This window comes from Rhinopithecus bieti, unplaced genomic scaffold, assembly GCF_001698545.2.
Source record: "Rhinopithecus bieti isolate Rb0 unplaced genomic scaffold, ASM169854v2 scaffold_7212, whole genome shotgun sequence".
Lineage (NCBI taxonomy): Eukaryota > Metazoa > Chordata > Mammalia > Primates > Cercopithecidae > Rhinopithecus > Rhinopithecus bieti.
The window spans coordinates 6178834-6198279 of record NW_016806198.1 but is presented as its reverse complement, the minus strand read 5'-3'; the positions used below and the strand labels follow the sequence as shown (position 1 = coordinate 6198279).

Sequence of the window (19446 nt, the reverse complement as noted above, 5' to 3'; positions counted from 1 at the left end):
GAACTCCACAGTACCTTCTTTTTTTTTTTTTTCTTTTGAAACGGAGTTTCGCTCTGCCACCCAGGCTGGAGTGCAGTGGCCAGTTCTCAGCTCACTGCAAGCTCCGCCTCCCGGGTTCACGCCATTCTCCTGCCTCAGCCTCCCAAGTAGCTGGGACTACAGGTGCCCGCCAAGTCGCCCGGCTAGTTTTTTGTATTTTAGTAGAGAGAGGGTTTCACCATGTTAGCCAGGATGGTCTCGATCCCCTGACCTCGTGATCCGCCCGTCTCGGCCTCCCAAAGTGCTGGGATTACAGGCTTGAGCCACCGCGCCCGGCCACGGTGCCTTCTTTGGCATGAATTATTTGTATGCATTTTTCCTCCGGTCAATAATTTCAGTATTTGTGTGGGGGTTGTCCTTTGTTTTATTTTATTTGTCTTTTTAGCTTACATGGGAGCTCTGTGGCTAAGAGATTTGCCCGAATTTACGCAGAGAGCAACAGTGCTTGGTCAGGCTGACTCCTGCTGTGTTTTTCCCTTGACCTTATTGCAAACATCACGCTGTTAGCTGAGCATAAGAAAAATCCTAAACGCTCTTTGCCCAGATTAATGAGGTCTAGATGAGCTACAGCATTCTGAGGACATCTGGGAATCACTCAGAGTTACAGGACCCTTTTGTGTAATGCATTCACTGCAAAATTACAACATAGTCAAGCTGTGTACTTACTGTGCGAGTGGGAAACCCTTTTCACCCTCTGACAGATATATGTTGCATTCTTCAGAAACCAGGAATAGTTTTCAAGACAGTATCTAAAGATTTAAATCAGAGCAAGGAGCAATGACAATCCTGTGATGGCTATTAGAAGACAACCAGAGTTTTAAAGGTAAGCACATAAACATGAACTATATGGCCAGTTATTCACAGCAAGGAACCCTCTGCCCATCTTTAAAGGGTGTCAGAGGAGAGATAGGAAAGAAGGCTGGGTAGGAAGAAGTTCAGACTTTGGGGCCAGCAGGACTTATTTTTAGAACTAGCCCCACTACGTACTAGGATGCATGACTTCAGGGTGATAACTTAATTCTCTGGACTTTAGTTTCCTCATATATAAATGAAAGGCAATGATAGAACCTATACTCGCAGGTTATATGAGGATAAGATAACATACGTAAAGTTCCTGAACAGTACCCAGCATACAAGAGGTGCTCAATACCTGGTGACACTTGTCTGTTTGTTTACTTATTTATTTTAGTGGGAGATGAAGAGAGAGAGAGTGGAGTGCTGCTATCATTACTAGTGCGGTAAACACTTTGCAAAATAACATTCTGTTCTTGGTCAGGGGTGGCAGGAGCTGCATCAATGGGCTGTGGTGAAAAGATCACTCACCCAATTAATAGGAAGAAGAGTTTTCAGTGCAGGCTGTGTCAGCTAGCTCATTGTATGACTCTGGGAATTCACTTCTTTCAGTCTCTCACCTGATACGTGAGGAGGTTGGGCTAAACATTCTCTGATTTCTCTTCCGTCTCTATCATTCTGTGATTCTAGCACACCCTAGAGAGTTGTGCAACTAATTGCTCAAGTCAAGCTTGTGGCAGAGATTTTCCACAGCCTATCACCCCCAATTCATAGGAAAGTGCAAAGCTGAGGCAACTGAGGCACAAGATTAAATGACTTCCCCAAGGGCTTTCTGGTGGTAGTGTTGGATTTTAACCCGGGTAACTCACTTTCTGCCAGAACACACTGCCATTCTGGTAGGCAATAAGATCAATATTTGAGTCAGGACCCTGCCAGGAAAACAGGACTTCGTGGTTCCATAGAGGGACTTTAATATGGTGAATCAGTGATAAAGGGCTGAAAGAACCAATAGGGGAAGTTGTGGTAACCCCGCATTAGCAGCCACAGGGAGTTGCTAGGCCTGAAAAGACGGACGGAGAAAGTATTGTGGCCAAAGCACAGAGGGCAATGGCCTCTGGTGGCAGCGGGGACCACAGAGCTGAGGCTGTCGTGAGGACTCCTTGTGGAAACCGGAACCACAGAGAAGATAGAGCCACTCCTGGAAATATTGCCCAAAGCAGAAAGGCAAGGGGAGAAATTCCCTGGTTTCTCCCTTCTACTGCCCTCCAATCTCCTCTCAGTATCTTCTACGGGATGAATTCACAGGAATTCACAGGCAACGTGTTCTGGGAAAGGTAGTTTGCACAAGTCAGCCCCCTTTCATTAAAGAACCAACTAGAGAAAGGGCAGGAAATGGAACCAAGTGTGAAGAGGCGAGTGATGAACACATGCAGGATGCTTTTTGTGAGCCTATGACCTGTACTCTTATGGAGACCTTTCAAAAGTTCCAGAGACAGGATGTCAAGGTTGGCCAACTCAACAGGTGACATGGCCACTAGATATCTGGTTAGCACAGTTACAACACGTCAAGTGTGATAGCAGTGGGATTCTCACTTGGCTGTGGGAGTGGACAAGACAGCAAGCACAACAGTGTCTTAATCAGCAACAGCAACCATCGAGCGCAGCGTTCCAGGTACGGTGCAGGAACAATTCGATACATTATTTCATTTCATTTCATCTTGTTCTCACAACACTGTCAATATAAGTAATAATGCTGCTACTCTTTTATATGAATGGTGTTCCTGGAGTTGTGCAACATGTGGCCTAGAATGTAGGCAGGACTATACCCATTTTGCAGATGAACAAACTGAGGTTCAGAGATTGAATGACTAGCTCGAGACCACATAGCTTGTAAGTGGCAGAGACTAAATTTAAAGCCAGGCCTGCCTGGCTTCAAGCCCTGCCCTCTCTATAGCACACTAAGCTACCTACTAGCTTTGGGGGCCTTGGTTCTATGGTCGAATACTATTCCTTCTTAGCTAGTGTAACAATCTGCAAGTCATACTTTCTAACAACAGCAACAAAAGTTCTTAGAAAGCTTCTGTGATAGAAGATATCCAGCAATTTTGGGACATGATCTGCTTCAGAAGTTCATATTGCTACATGGACTACATCATCTAAACTGAGGTGCTCTGTGAAACTGCCAAGTGTGAGACCAGGATTTAAGTTGCAGCAACCACAGAAACATGACCCACACCTTCATGAGCCAAAAAGCTGCCATTCTGTGCCTGAATTCACTTTGAGAGGGTACACGGCTCTCAGGATGAATGGGAATCTTGCCTCTATGATCAGGAGAGAAACTATTTAAATACGACATGTCCCATCCCCAAGTTTCCTGGCAGAGGCATCACCTGCAAGTGGTAAATGAGCAATAGATAAATGCCCATGGTTATTACTTACAGGGGATGGAGTCAAAGTCCTGTTCATAACAAGAATATGTATTCCTCACATGGACTGGAGAAGGCATTTCCTTGTGGAAAAGGCTAGATGGTTAGAAGAAAATTAGTTGTTAAGGTGGCCTATTTTGTTCATCTTCTGTTCTTCAGGGCAGACTTAAGCAGCAACGCCATGGTTAGGATGAGCTGAAACTAGTGTTGAAGCACCCATTATTATACCGGCCCCTTGTAGGTATGCCCATCTAAATTCCTAGCAGAACAGAGCTGCTGCATGCACTGTGGAGTCAGCAGCAGCCTGAATAGAGGAGGAGCCATGGACACTTGACTGGGGCCTGAGGTAGCAGTTTGTAAGTCACCAGGGACTGCAGCTTTGTTATTCTCCAAGGAGTGTGCCCCAAGAATGGTTCTGGGGACCCTAAATAAGAAAGATTTCAAGAGATGACCCTGGGAGGGAGATGATGTGAAGAGAATGGGAGTTTAGAGTATCTCAGTTTAAAAATGGACAGGATTTAGAGGGCTGGACTTCAAGAATGCTGTTTTATTTACTCTGAACAAGAAGAGAGGAGAAAGCTTGGAGAAGGGACAGATGGAGCTCTAGAGTGTAAGTCAAAGAGAGCATATAATAGGTGACCCAGGTGCTTAAAAGGCAAGGTAGTCCTGAATAGGGACATGCCAGAGACTTGGTCTCCTATCTTTGCTGCAGCTACATTGAACATCTCAGTGGTCCTTAGATGCTCCAGGCTGCCCATCACTCCATCTTTGCAGATGCTATTTCTTTTGCCTGGGAAACTCCTATTCCTCCATAAAACCCTATTAGTTATTTCTCCTGGGATCCCATAGCATGTTATTCAAGCCGGCTCAGCACTTGGCAGCTGCTTTGAAATTTGTCTTTTTACATTGCCAACTTTCCCACCAGTGTTTTTTTTTTTTTTTTTTTTAATCACAGAGCCTATGTTCAACAAACATACTAAGTAATGCCACCTCCCCTACTCTAGTATTCTTGGCCTATATTCAGTGTATGAGTTTATGGAAAAATTTACTCTTCAGTGAAAATACACAGAAAAGAAGGGACAAGCCCAAGCAAACAGGTGCTTCATTGCTCTACATTTAAACTCAAACTTCTCTCTGAAAATGTATGTCTTTTTCATTTATTCATTCAGCCATTATTTGCAATATGAATGTTTTCAAATGTGATATTTTCCAACGAGATATGATTAACACGTTTTTGCCTGGTTATGTGACTTGGTTCTATTACCTGTAATGCTGTATTTTGATTTGTGTTTATGACCATTTCTTCCTTCCAACAATGAAAGCCTCAGTTTCTGAGGCTATTTCTGATTCATCTCTAGATCCCATGGCTTAGCACAGAGCATCACAGATATACAGCAGAGACCCAATACATGTTGTTGGTTAAGTTAGTGAGTAAAAGATGTCCTAAAGTGGGCTTATCCTAGACAATACAGAAAGTATTGTTGTGTAAGTTTTTTTTAGAATAAACCTGTGCTTTGGGCCTGTGGGTCTTGCTTATTGCCCTCTGTGAGTGGAGGAAATGTTCGTACTGACTGGGGGATCAAAGATTACAACTGGAAAGGGGTCATGGAAAATGGCTGCCCATCTGGGCTTGAGACTCCGAGGCAGAAATTTTAAAAGCTAATGGATCTTGAGAGTAGTCTTTGAAAATAACATTAAAGACATGAGAGATTGGTACCCAGACCACTGGAACAGGAGTATTCATCTAGGTAATTTAGTTTTGGGCTTACAGCCAAGAATAAATCCCAGAAGAAAGAACAGTATGTCAGCATTGTAGGACAGAAAATGTCCATGCCTAGACCTTCTTAATATAAAACAGTAAGTTTTCCAACTTATTTTGCTGGTGGGTGATTGGTAGGGATTTATGAAAGAACTGGAATTTAGATAGACATATCTTCTAATTATTCTCTCCTAGCAAATCTCACCAGGCTGAGGGCATTTGGATTAAAGAACCACTCAAGATCCTCTGCCATAATTCCACTTGACATGACACAAGTCAACTTAACTCAACACAACACAACTCAATATAGCTTAATTAATCTAAACTCAACACAACTCAACTTAACTCAGCTAAACTCATCTCAACCCAACACAGCTCAACTCATCTCAACTCATTACAATTCAACTCAACTCATCTCATCACAGCTCAACTCATCACAACTCAAGTATCTCAACTTAATATAATTCAAGTCATCCCAACTCAACACAACTCAGCTCATCTCAACTCATTACAACTCAACTCAACTCAACTCATCTCAACACAATTCGTCTCATCACAACTCAATTCAACTCAACTCATCACAACTGCAGTAATCTCAACTCATCACAGCTCAAGTCATCTCAATTCAACACAGCTCAACTCATCACAACTCCAATTCAACTCAACTCAACTCAACTTCAATTCAACTAAACTCAATTATACTTATTGTGTCAGGCACTGCACTTGGTTCTGGGGACCAGCTATGAATGAGATTCCGTCACGAATCTCAAGGATGTGACTGTCTAGTAAAGGACTCACTGGAGAGTCCCTTTCCTTGAGGTACCCCCTGCCACCTGTCTGTGGATTGCTTATTGCCTGACTGCCTTGTGGCCTGCAGAAAAGCCACACAAAATAAAAACTATAAACATTGGACCTGAAAAGAAGCCACTAGGCCAGGTTACCTCATGTCCTCTGTCCTGGGACTCCCCTGGCCCATGCAGAGGCACTGCTGGAAGAAGTGGCACAGCTCCATCAGGCACGGATTGAGCCTCTGAATAGCCAGGGTGAGAGGAGCGGCAGCCATGGCTCCCACCTTGAAGAGCGGCTGAGGACACCCTAGAAGATGCAATCCCAGACCAATCAAATTAGTAAGAGTTTAGCAAGTATCTTCTCTTTGTTAAGCCCTGCACCAGGTGAATATAGTCTTGTCCTGATCTCAGGTAGCTCTGAGACAGTCAGGTAAACATAGCATTCCTCACCATTACCCAATAAAGCTACTGTGGAGTTTTAAGAGACAGGTGGAAAGAAGGTGGTGATCAAGTTCCTGGAGGAAAACAGATAGTTTCACTGAGAAGCAAATATTAAACAGAGATCTAAGACGTTGAACAGAAATGCATCAGGTGGAGGACATTTCTGATGTAAGGGACAGAGCATACAATGACTCTGCATGATGCAAGGGGATGACTTGCTGAGGGGGATTGGAGAAAACTTTGAGTACAGGGGGTATGAAGTATGTATATGCATGTGTGTGCACAGGGTGCATGTGTGTGCATGTGTGTGTATATGTGCATGCATGCGAGAGCATATGGATATGTGTTTGCCTGTGCGTGCGCATGTGTGTGCATGTGCCTGTGTATATGAGTGTAAGAAGGAAAGAAGGAAGGGCAGGTTGAAAGATGAGACTGGCATGCTGGGTCACTGGAGAGTCAGGCTCTGAGTTTGTGAGTTCTCTGTTTCCATCAAGTAAAAGTTAATTATGTTTCCGTGAACCAGATTTTTCAGTGTTGTTTAATTTTCAGTTTTTAGGAGAAGGAAGGCCAAAGATAAAAGAAGGAGAGAACAAATTATTTTTAATAAAAATTCCAAATCATTGGGATCTGCTGAGGCTCAGAAAGCCACCTATGGGTATACCTACATTTCCTTATTGGAAAATAGGAAGACCCATTCCTATCATATAGGATGACTGGAAGGATTAAATGAGACCATTTATTTAAAGTATATTGCATATTGCAAAGTTGTTGGCATGAAACAAACAATAAATAATAGCAATTATTATTATTTATTAAAAATATTTTGAGCTCCACTGCAAGCTAGGCACTGTTGACAGCCACTAGAGCTACCACAATGAATAAGAAGAAAAAGGGCCTTCCTCTCACAGAGCTTACTTTCTAGGGACTAGAAGGTTATATTACAATATTACTAATAATCTTCCAACAAAGGTTCACTAATCACTATCAGGAAAAATTATCTAAAACCTGGAAATAAACAAAAAGGATTACTGAATAGCCTTTTAATGCAGTTTTGGTTGTTGTCTAGCAGACTCTCTGGGGACTCTCTGGGTAAAAAGAATTGTGCACCATTAATTGACTTTCTATTGAATGGGTGATTTTACAACTATCAAGAGGTAGATGTTAACTGATAGCAATATAAATAATTCTTGTCTAAGAGCAATGCTAATGATTTCTGTCCATAGCAATGTAAATGAATTTTGTCTGGTAGAGGTGCAATTGATTTTTGTCCAGTAAAAAAAAAAAGAGTCTATAGCTGTGGGATATCAATTCATTTGAGAATTCCTTTGACTGACTACATGAATCTTTTTCCCTCAAATTCCACATTGAACCAATCTTCACATCTTTCTGGTTTCCTCATTATTTAATGAATTCAATAATATCTCTGACATGTTGACATGTGTTCATTTAATATTATTCTGTCATGTTTGAACATTTTTCAAAATTATAATTTATCAGTAATTACTTATTTTTATTTTTTGTTTCTTGTAGAGATTTCTTGCTACGTTGCCCAGGCTGGTCTGAAACTCCTGGGCTCAAGTAATTTTCCCACCTCAGCTTCCCAAAGTGCTGGAATTACAAGTGTGAGCCACCACACCTAGCCAGTAATATATTTATTTAAGTGGAGAAGGGGCTCATAATGTTAGCAGAGGACTTTTTAAAAAGGTAGAAAGAAAATACTTTATTGTGAGTTAACTAGAACATAAACCCTCCAGAACATTGATCAATTTGCATCAATGTGCCCCAAATTTTCTCTATCAGTTATTGAGCAGTTGCTACATATCAGACACTCTCCTAAATCTTTGCATACATTATTTTATCTAATTCTCATAAATCTTGTAAAGTAGACATCAGAAGTATACAGAAGAGGACACAGAGGGTCTGAGTAATTCTGCAGTTGTATCAGTTATTGCAACAGAGAGTAACTCCAGTAAGGTCTGACTCTGAAGCCTGTGCTCATAACCATCACACTTCACTACTTGAACATAATTAACATTTCCAAGGCTTGATTTCCATGCCCCTTGCCCCATCCCATCCCATCCATCCTTCTCTAACTCAGGAAATGACACTTGGGATATCCACTTGGTTGCTCAAACTTGGGCATGATTTTTGGTTCCCCCCTGTGCTCACTCCACCATCCTCTTGGGTTCTATCTCCTAAATATCATCCAAGTCTCCCTATCCACACAGTCATCTCCACTTTCCAGTCACCATCACCACTGGCCATCATTAGCACAATAGTCACCTCGCAAGTTTCCCTGCTCCCAGCCTCTCCTGTTCTTCCCCATTCTGCAGTCAGAGAAACCTTTCTGCAACGCAAATCTGATCACATTACTCTCACTTGCCTCAGAATTCTACACTCCTTGACATGGTGATAAAGCCCTGTTAATCTCACTCTTTGCTACCTCTCTAGCCTCATTCCACACTACCCTCACGTTCAGCATCAGTCCTTTTAAGGTATAGTGCCTTTGCTTGAGCTATGCCTTTGCTTAGAATGCACCTTGTTCAGATGCCACATTCCTAATCAATAAACTCTTGAACCATCCCCTCACCTGAAGGTAATCTCTTTCTCTCTGGATATACATAGCAGTTTCTGCTTCTCTTAAGAATCTTGCCACTTTTTTTTTCTCAATTGCAGCTTCCCCCCTCCCCCCGCCCCCCATATGGCATATCTTGGGAAAGGTGACACAGAGGTGTGGAATAAGCACAAGCTTTGAAATTAGATCTGGGGTCAAATGTAGTCTCCTTTTATATGTAGAACTTACCATAATTCCTTAATGAGATATTGCCTCTCCTGCAGAATTATTGTGAAGAGAAAGTAAAAATAGGCCTCGCATAGTGCCTAGCAGTACAGTAGGAGCTCAATAAATATTTATTAAATGGATGAGTGAGTGGATGCCAAATACTCTGTGGCATGATTTTTTTTTTGGATGAACAGAATAAGTTACTGAGAAATGCCAGAACCCCTTTAATTTACAATTGTATTTTTCATTACAGAGGTAGATAGATAGATGACAGATGGATAGGTAAATATCTATGATATGGAAGTTAAGAAATAATGATAACTAGATAGATAAATAGGTATGGATGGATGGATAGGTGGGTTGATTAAAGGATGGATGGATAGATAGCTTGGATAAATATCTATTAGATGACAGAGGAGTGGGTAGATTAATAGATAGATATGGTAAATACCTGTTAGGTAAGAGAGCTAACAAGAGAGACAGATAGATATACCTATACAGATAGCTATAGACACATGGATATAGATACAGATATAGATATAGCTATGGATACAGACACCAATATAGACATAGATATAGATATAGTCATCCTGTTTTCTAAAACTCGGTCTCACAACTGCCTCCATCTGCACCACTGTGTTTCTTTAGAACTCCTGGGAGAAAAGGGATATAATTTCCTTAGTAGCACAATCACATCTTTGTGTCTGAAAGGTTCATTCACTATTCACTGCAGGCTGAGGGTAAGGCTGGGGCAGATCTAAGGTGACATGAAAAAGGAGAGGAGGCAGGGTCCAGCAGTTTAATAATGCCCTGTTGACATATGACTGGATGGTCCAGGAGCTGGTGTACAAAGGTATTCAGGAGTGGGAGGAGCCTGAGGACTCAGGCAGCTTTGAAGCACTCACTTTGTATCCATTTCTTTCTTATGGAAACTGGCTCAACAGAAAAGAGGAGAGTGAGATGTCCAAAAGTTGGAAAATGCATCAAAACCACAGTAACTCAAGTCCTCAGCCTCTGTCAGGAGTTCTGGAAACAGAGCTACAGACCCAGGAAATGGTCTTTTTCTAGATCCATGAGAATTAACTGTGCAGGGATGGAAAGGGTAGGGTATCCCTTAACACAGAACAACAGGACATCACACCCAGCAAATGAAGTTGCATTTTGGAGTCATCTTTTTTATTCCTTCCTCCTTCACTGCTATCAACCCTGCTCATTGCAAGAGCAGCTTCTGTTTACAAAGTGCCCAGCATGCTGCCCAATAGACAGTCACTCGATAAAAGTTGATTGAATTAAGTTCTACAGAGCTCTATACTTCCAAACCACGTCCACAAACATTATCTTACTTAATACAAAATCTTGTGGGAAAGAAAAAAAAAAACAGGCATTTTTAGTGCCCACAAAAATTGCAGTTATTCTTGCTTTACAGTTGAGGGAACTGAATGCTGGAAGTTGAGTACTGGAGGCCACCTCACCAGTAAATGGCTGAGCTAAGATTTGAATCCCAGGAGTCTGATTCTAAATTTACCAAACAAACCTCTCTTTATTCTACTACATGACCTTGTTCAAAATAAACACAAGCAATAGTAATGACTGGGCACTGGTACTCACTTGAAACTTGATGGGGTCTTGGGACCAGGACTGGCTCTTCCCCAGGGGTGAATGGCCACTCTGCAGAGAGATCACCTGCAAAGGGCAAGAATGGCCCTTCCAGAAGTCAGAATGGAATTACCATGGGTGATACACACATCAAGAAATTTATAACTTATAAATTTATAACTTAAAGATAAGTCATTCTTGAGATCTATAGGGAAATGATAGCCAAAAAAGGGGAAGTGATTTATGCAAGACCACACGGCAATTTAGCAGCATGGCAAGGCTTATAAACTAGTTCTCCTGACTCTTTTCCTGCAGGAAACAACAAAGTGCAATAACTTGCTTAGATTGCTTACTGGTACCCCATCCCACCACGCCCTTGTTCCCAAGCTTCCCGCCCCTCCCATCCCCGCCCCCCATACCCCACTTCTGTATGGAGTTTCTCTTTCCGCTGTGCATTCTCACCTGTTTGTGGATCTCTGGGGGCTGTTGCCTTGGTTGGACTCGGAGTCTGTGTGCCATGGGTGAATGCTCCTGGGAGATGAGAGAGAGGTGAGCCTGCATTTCTTCTAGGGGGCCCTGAGGGAGAAGAGGACCAGGGCCACCAATCCTGCCCTATCCAACGAATGTTGGTTAAGCCAGGTACCAGGCAGGGCTTTAAGAAGCAGAGATGAGTAAGGAATAGAACCCACAATCGAGTGTGAGAAAGGAAACGGAAAATTTCATCATGGCTGTGATACAGCATGATGGGTACCATTGGAAACCAGCTAACATTGGTAAGGTATGGTGACACGGAACAGGAGAGCGATGGTGTTGTACAGGAAGTGTCCAATGTGGGTGCTCCTGGGCAAAGAAAAAATGAGTTGCTTCTCATTCATTTGAGTCTTAGTATACACCTTGCTCCATCCCATTCCAGATAAATTGCCTGTCATTTTCATGAGAGAGTATGGGCTCAGTTCGACAATTTTCATATCATGTTCATGAAGCCTTAGTTTAAGGGTCACTTCAGGACTTGATCCTTGCTGTTAAGATTCTGGCGTCTGGCAAAACCAGCAATACAGTCTTCTTGTAGGAGATGAGTGAGAGAGAAGCTCAAGCAGGCCCTCATACGGCTAAGTGGAAGGAAAGAGGTGAGGCTGAGAAACAGCTGAGGCACAGGTGATGGACACCCAGTTCAGCTGGGGCAGGTGTGCTGAGTCAAGCAGCACAGCAGGTCTGGAGGAGAGTGGGCTTTGCAGGCCCAACAAAGTGCATATATAAAGACCAGGAGACGTGGGCAGCTAGCAGTGTGCTGTGGCTGGAGTCTAGAGGAGGAAGGTGGAGTGGCAAGGTGAGGCTGAGCAGCAGGTAGGGCGCATGCCTGGAATTTCAGGCCCGGGTCCATCCATTGTAGTTGTCATACAGCTTGTTAATGGACAATGAAACAGGGAAAAAGAGAAGAAATTGGGGAGTGGGATTACATAAAAGAGAGAGGAACAGGGGAATGAAAGAAGGAGCTTTCATTCATCTACAGATGGGAACAAAGAGGTAGGGCAAAGGAAAGGAGAAGGAAGAGTTTGCTTCATGATCGTTAATTATATTACTTACGTTTTCCTAGTTTTCTGTATGTTTGTGTTATATTCCAAAAATTTAGAAAGGTTATCAAAACAGACAATGCTAACTTTAATTTAAAACAGGAGAGGTAGAAGTGAGTACCCTGTCTTACCTGAGGTAGGGCTGTCCTGGGATAGGCTGCCAGTTGTGGCCATCATCCCAGCAGGAGGCGCCAAAAGGCTAGTAGTGTACATGGCTTCCTCGGCCCCTGCAGTAGTCGGTGGGGGAGAACGAGTTTCCCAGGGAGACCCTCCAGGTTTTTTCTCACCGATGATCTGAGGCCAGGGCACGGACGATGTGGAAGCCCATGTCTGTCTGTCAACTGTCACCCACTGAGTTCTGGCCACCCTCCTGGTAGCTGCACATTCAAAGTGATAGTAACAGGGTACTGACATGCTTGACCACTTTGATTCAGATATGAAATTGTCGAGGCATTGAAACCTTACCAAAGGGCAAATGCAATGTGCACCTGTAATATAGATAATCCAGGGGCTTAAACTTTACTCTGAACTGAAACAAATGGACCTAAATAAGCATTGTTTTCCTAAGCACCAATGAATACACACACACACACACACACACACACACACACACACACATACACACACACACCTCTGAATCTCTAGGAACCCCAGCCATGTGTGTTTGGGGGTCAGTTAGCTGTCTCTCAAATTGATTTAATACATTTCTAGTCATGTGACATAGTGAAAAGATTGCGGGGTCTGAGGTGAGGAGATCCAAACAGATTAGTCGTGCCTCTGTCTCTTCCATAGTGTGAACTTTGGGGCAAATTGCTTAATTCCTTTTAGCTTCCTCATGAAAACGAGGATACCAGTATTAATAATAATACCTGCCCTCCAACATCACAGGATTGTTATTAGTTAAGACAAATCCTTGGCTCATGCCTGGAATTTCAGCACTTTGGGAGGCAGAAGCAGTCAGATCACTTGAGGTCAGGAGTTTGAGACCAACCTGGCAAATATGGTGAAACCCCAGCTCTAGTAAAAATACAAAAAAATTAACTGTGCATCATGGCAGGTGCCTGTAATCCCAGCTACTTGGGAGGCTAAGGCTGGAGAATCGCTTGAACCTGGATAGCAGAGGTTGCAGTGAGCAGAGATTGAGCCACTGCACTCCAACCTGGGCAACGGAGCAAGAGTCTATCTCAAAAGAAGGAAAGATGGAAAGACGGAAAGATGGAAAGATGGGAAGAAGGAAAGAAGGAAAGAAGGAGAAGGAAGGAAGGAAGGAAGGAAGGAAGGAAGGAAGGAAGGAAGGAAGGAAGGAAGGAAGGAAGGAAAGAAAGAAAGAGAAAGAAAGAAAGAAAGAGAAAGAAAGAAAGAAAGAAAGAGAGAGAGAGAAAGAAAGAAAGAAAGAAAGAAAGAAAGAAAGGAAAGAAAGGAAGGAAGGAAGGAAGGAAGGAAGGAAGGAAGGAAGGAAGGAAGGAAGGAAGGAAGGAAGGAAGGATCTTCCCCCTTTGACCTTTTAAAAAATTGTTGGATGTTCTTACCTGTTTATTAACATAGTAGAAATTAAAGTCAGTTTTTTCAAGTTTTACAAAACTGAATTCTATTGAAGGATTTTACGTTTATAACTTACGTTGAGGACAGTTGCTTTCTTTAAAATACTCAGATTTCTCAACCAGAACATGGTGTATTTCTTCATTTAAATACTCCTTTATTACTCTCATTAAAATTTCGTAGTTTTCTTTGTATAAAACCAGCATCTCTCCTTGTAGGATTATAGGTAGGCATTTTATGATTTTTTTTGTTGTGATTAGAAATCACAAGTTTTTGTCATATTATCCTGGAAAGTTTTCTGATTTTGTATAATTGTCATGATGCCAGCTATTGTGCTAATTTTCTGCAGTAAATGTGTTTTTCTATTTAACGGAGTTGACTTCTTTTCCTCTATACCACCCAGTCATCCTTGTTTCCTAGGCTGCTGACACCTATCAATTCTTATCTCTTAGGGAAGCCTGTGTCTCCTCTATGCTGGAGTAGGAGCCCTCTCTGTGCTCTCTGTGGACAATAGTTCTTTGTAGGCTGGATCATGACTACTGGTTCACTTGCCTGGGCTCTCTCCTAGGTCTAAGAGCTCAGGAAAGAGGACATTCATAGAGCTGTGTTTTTAACAGCTAGCCTAGTGTCTGGAAGGAAATGTGTTTTGATGAGTAAATAAATGAATGAATTCTGATAACTGAATGAATGAATTCTGATAACTGAATGAACGAATTCTGATGACAATATTGTCTCAGTGGGTCCACTGTTGGAACCCACTGAGAAAATATTGACTCTTAATGAGCTACCTCCATTTTATATTATTTCCAAATAGGAAAAATAAGATAACCACGCCTTTTGTGTCTTTAGTGATGACACTGCTGATCATGTACTCAAGATGCTGGGGAGGCAGGAGCCTCCTGCAGGCCATTGGCGGCAGCGTTCCCACTGGTGTCAAGTCATTGACATATTTTTGGCATCATTATCAAACCAGTTACAGACTGAACTAACCGTGCCGTAAAATATTGACTTCACTTCACCATTTCATGTGAATTTTGGGAGCGATATCGCGAAATGCTTTGCTGAAATATAAATACTTTCACCACAATGTACTGTGATAATATAAGACAGTAGCATTGAAGGAGGCTGGGTGAAGGGTACTGGGAAACTCTGTATATTATTTTTGCAACTCTTTGTGAGTCTTAAACTATTTCAGAATGAAAAGTCATCAAAATACATATTAGAAGTACATTATGCCAATGGTATTTTCTGCCTTTGCTTGATCTTGTAGAACCCATACTGGCTCATATAGATCTGTTACTTAAGTAAGCTGAAGTGTAGCTTCATTGATGGAGAAGGGATTGAGGTAAGGATTTTGCTTATATATACGAGCCTAGAGGGAACAGGAGCCAGACACAGCAAAGGGGAGGAAAGGGTGAGAATGCATCTTACCCAAAGCTGGGAGAGTGTGGGAGGCACTGACCCATGTGGCCGTGGCCCTGGCAGGAAGCTCAGGAGGCCTGTCTGTGCTCAGGGTCTCCCCTCTTTCTGAAGGAGCAGCTGTCTTTATCCAGGGAGAGGTTCTCAGAGCAGATGCCCAGGGTGTGCTCTGGGCCCAGCGTCGGGGGCTTGTACTTGGTAGTGTTTTCTGGCTTTTGGTTGTGGGCTTTGAAGTCCTGGCAGTTCCCCTGGTAGCTGCACCTTCAGGGAGGCAGTCAATGGTAACTTTAACATGCTTGACACTTTGGACATAAAAAAATTGAAAGGTCATTGGACAGCAAATATACTGAATGTGGAGATTCAAACCTTTCTCTGAACAGCATCAAATAAAACCAAAAGAAGTATTTCCCCTTGAATTCAAATTAAGATAAACTATCAATTTGTAAAAAAGTCTGTGATGAATCACACTGAACAGAATGCAAAGCTCTCAAGCTTAAAAGTATCAGGCATTTGCTATGTTTCCTGAACAGATCCTGACCCCTGTCAGAGCCTTTCTTCCACCTCCAGCCCTCAGCCACTCCAGGATTCTGGTACATGTCCCTGGAAGAGGAATTAGTCTCCTTCATATGCCTTATGGATACAACTAAAAGCCAAAAGTGAAATTTGGGGGAATCAGAAGCTTCCAGACAGAAACGGCTTGAAAAATAGGCTCCCACAGAGTTAGCAGGAGAGCTTAATTCAGAGGGAAATCTGCCCAGCATCCTTGGTTGCTCCATGAAGGAAAGAAGGAAGTGGGATCAAGTATTAGTTTCACCTTATATCTTCCCTAGGGAAGGCTCAAGTGGTGGCAGCAGTGGATATGAGGATGACAAGCTCCTATTAGCCCATAGGGTTCCTTCCTCTGGGAAGACAAAGACTGGCCTATAGTCTGGTGGGCAGAGCCTGTGTTGGATTTTGGTCCCCACCTCCCCTGAATGCATGCAGAATGAGAACTGTCTAATTACAGGAGTGGCCTTGCAGTCTCATTTCCTCTCTCTGTCCTACTTCTGGGCCCATTAACACCCTGCGTGCAACACCAGCCTGAGCCTTGCTCCCAGATCAACCAGACATGGGGCTAAGTACATCCAGCCAAACTATTACCCAGCCAGCGTACTTGCTTTCAGGCACATCAGCTTTAGCATCAGCTTGTAAATACGTTCTCTCTTCCTAGGCATTTGTTCTTGTTGAAGGAGCACAAAGTGGGAGAATTGAGACTGGTGTGTGTGTGGGAGAGGGGGGTGGGGGGAGGGAATGTCATGGAAAGACTCTCCAAATAAATGAGATTGACTCAACTCTAAGATCTGTACTGAGAATCGGGCAGGTGAAGTCATTCTACCAACTGCCCATTTCATCTTCTTATCAAGTAGCCTTGTCCCACACAAATTGAGATTCCTTCTACAGCATAATCAAAAGAAGCCCTACAATGAATATAAAGCAAAGTAGCCCCTGAAATGGAGTTGCAGATTTACTGTATCCTTCATTGCACTTCAAGAGAAAGTGATGAAGAGCCTACTACGTGCGAGGCACCAAGGGGAAGGCAGGCTGTGAGGCTGAAGGAAACTACTTCTTCTACCTTCCAGTTCCATTCATTAAGACACACATAGAAATGTCAACTGTGTCGCAACCTGGAGTAACATAGAGTCCAAATGACATGCAAGTGCTGTGTTATGGGATGGTAGAAGATGAAGACTGACTTTGATTGGGGGATATTTAAAAAAGAGGAGGTAGTATCTAAGCTGCAATTAACAGGCAAATAGGGTTCTGAAATATGGAAAAGTAGGGAAGAAGTTTCAGAAGGAGACCACATCATGACCAGTTTGGCACAGAGGGGCATGAAGGTGGGTCATGGTTGGGTAGGGACTGGATATTACAGAGTGGCCAGGTCCCCAGCACAGAGTCACAATTTCAAATGTCTACAAAAACCAAGTAGTTAATATGAGAAAAAACGTGCAAGGCAATAGGGGGCAGAGAAGACTATGGAAAAGGGGGAAAAGGTGCCCTTCCTAGTGCGGGAATGAGGGTGGCAGCTACTCAGTTCCAGTTCCTTATTGCCTTGTGTTGGGGGGAGGATCTAGAATTGCCAGACCTTTTGCAAGAGAATCCAGAAATTCATTTTTTTTTTTTAATGGCGAAGTTCTCTGATTTTTTAACACAGTGTAGCTAAACACAACCTGAGGGCAGCTTTCAGTTGCTAGTGTGCCAGGTGGGACCCTGGTCTGGAGAGTCTATGGGAGGAGTTTGGGAGGTTGGTACTCACCCAGCACACCAGACATGCCGCTGGTAAATGTGTAATTGATAATGGGGTATTTTTCCTCCATCTCCCAGAAGTCAGAAAGATTCCTTCCTGCAAAAATCACACCAACAGCATCAGATCTTGGTTTTCATCTGCTGGACAGTTTTGTCTATTTCTCAGCCCAGAGAACTTGTCAAAGAATGTCTAGTGGTTTACCTGACTTTCCTGTCATCACACAGATGAAGATGCAATCCGATGCATTACTTTGACTCACTGTAAGACAAACCAGTACACAATAAGACTTAGCAATGGGTTTGAAGCTGTAAGTCTTTCATTGAAATGAAAATTAAGCTGAAAGTACCTAACTTAGGATAATATAGGAAAATAAGGCTGACTTTTTACTCTTAAGGCAGTCCTGATTTTCCGATTTCTTTATTTTATTTGGCTGGGTTTGGGGGATGGTGTAGTGGCTAAGGGCAGAGCCTCTGAGGTCAGCTTCCACAGTTACAACATCAGCTCTGCCACTTACTAGCTATGCAAATAAGAATGAACTGCTTGACCTCTTCAGGACTCAGTTTACCCCTTTATAAAATAGTGAAAATTCAAATCCCACAATCCCTTACTTGTAATTCCCAAATCCCCAAATCTCTGTAAGGCACCATGTTTTGTGTGAGCTTGGTATCAAAACTTGAAAAATGTGAGGCTATGATAGTCTTTATCTATACTACTTAGTGTAAAGGGCTGAACATTTTGCGAAATTACCATTAACATGTTTGATTATACTGGGCTTCTCTGGATGCTGTTGGAGAGGTTACATCAGGTATGGTGTGGTCACACTATTAGATCTTCAAAAGCCTGAAAACTTCTGAATTCTTAAATATACTTTTCTCTGACGATGCTGCCTAAAGAACTCTGGACATGGGGTTCCATGTCTCTCTTAGGATTACGGGAAAATCCAAGGAGATAATAGGAGTGAAGCACTAGGTATGGTGCCCAGCAGACAGAAGAGCATGGTAGCTAGAGTAATCATTATTGTTGTTATTAATGTATTACTATTATTATATACATTAGCATAGTAACATAAGAGCACAGGCTAAGAGCCAGATCACCTGGTTTAGAATTCTGCTTCTGCAGAGTGACTTTGAGCAATTTACTTAACCCCTCTGTGACAGTTTCCTCACCTGTCAAGTAGGGATAAATATAGTAGCTGCCCTAAAATGTTGTAGTGAGGATCCAGCCGGGTGCAGTGGCTCAAGCCTGTAATCCCAGCACTTTGGGAGGCCGAGACGGGCGGATCACGAGGTCAGGAGATCGAGACCATCCTGGCTAATACGGTGAAACCCTGTCTCTACTTAAAATACAAAAAACTAGCCGGGCAACGAGGCGGGCGCCTGTAGTCCCAGCTACTCGGGAGGCTGAGGCAGAAGAATGGCGTAAATCCGGGAGGCGGAGCTTGCAGTGAGCTGAGATCCGGCCACTGCACTCCAGCCTGGGTGGCAGAGCAAGACTCCGTCTCAAAAAAAAAAAAAAAAAAGGTTGTAGTGAGGATCCAATGAAAGAATACATGGAAAGCCCTTAGAATATTATCTGACACCTAATGGTAGCTGTTACTATTTCTCTTTCTCCCTTCCTCCTGCTTTTAAAATAGTAGCTGCTCCACAGTGCATCACACCATCTTTCTGCTGAGACCAATTGTTGGACTGTTGAATGATCCTTGCTTTTCAAAGTGGGCCCCTAAGGAAATGTGATTTTCCTGGAGGTTACATGAAACCACCTTGTAAATGAGGTGTATGTTTCTGAACTGTACTCTAAACATGGGCTTAGGCTCCATATAGATTTAAACCTGAATTCTGGCACCAAATTTGAGTAAAATATTCAACCTCTCTGGATCTCAGTTTTGTCCTCCTTAAAATGGGGGTATATTGACCCATCAGACGATGTTTTCTTGAGTCTGCCTACATTCCTTTAACTTTTGAGCTTTGGATTCTTCCTCCAATTTTTTTTTTTTTTTTTTTTTTTTTT

At 42.7% G+C, this 19446-nt stretch overlaps 1 protein-coding gene across 1 annotated transcript in view; it reads right to left on the bottom strand.

Annotated features, from left to right (window-relative positions):
- The window catches only part of HHLA1 (HHLA1 neighbor of OC90), a 39644-nt gene that overhangs the window by 3746 nt on the left and 16452 nt on the right, over positions 1 to 19446 (bottom strand). The window contains exons 8-15 of the mRNA XM_017875189.1: positions 17641 to 17697; positions 17449 to 17535; positions 15165 to 15413; positions 12326 to 12571; positions 11086 to 11154; positions 10636 to 10710; positions 5958 to 6111; positions 706 to 788 (exon numbers count right to left, since the gene is read on the bottom strand). Coding sequence (XP_017730678.1) covers positions 706 to 788; positions 5958 to 6111; positions 10636 to 10710; positions 11086 to 11154; positions 12326 to 12571; positions 15165 to 15413; positions 17449 to 17535; positions 17641 to 17697 — 1020 coding nt within the window. The remainder of the gene's footprint in view (positions 1 to 705; positions 789 to 5957; positions 6112 to 10635; positions 10711 to 11085; positions 11155 to 12325; positions 12572 to 15164; positions 15414 to 17448; positions 17536 to 17640; positions 17698 to 19446) is intronic.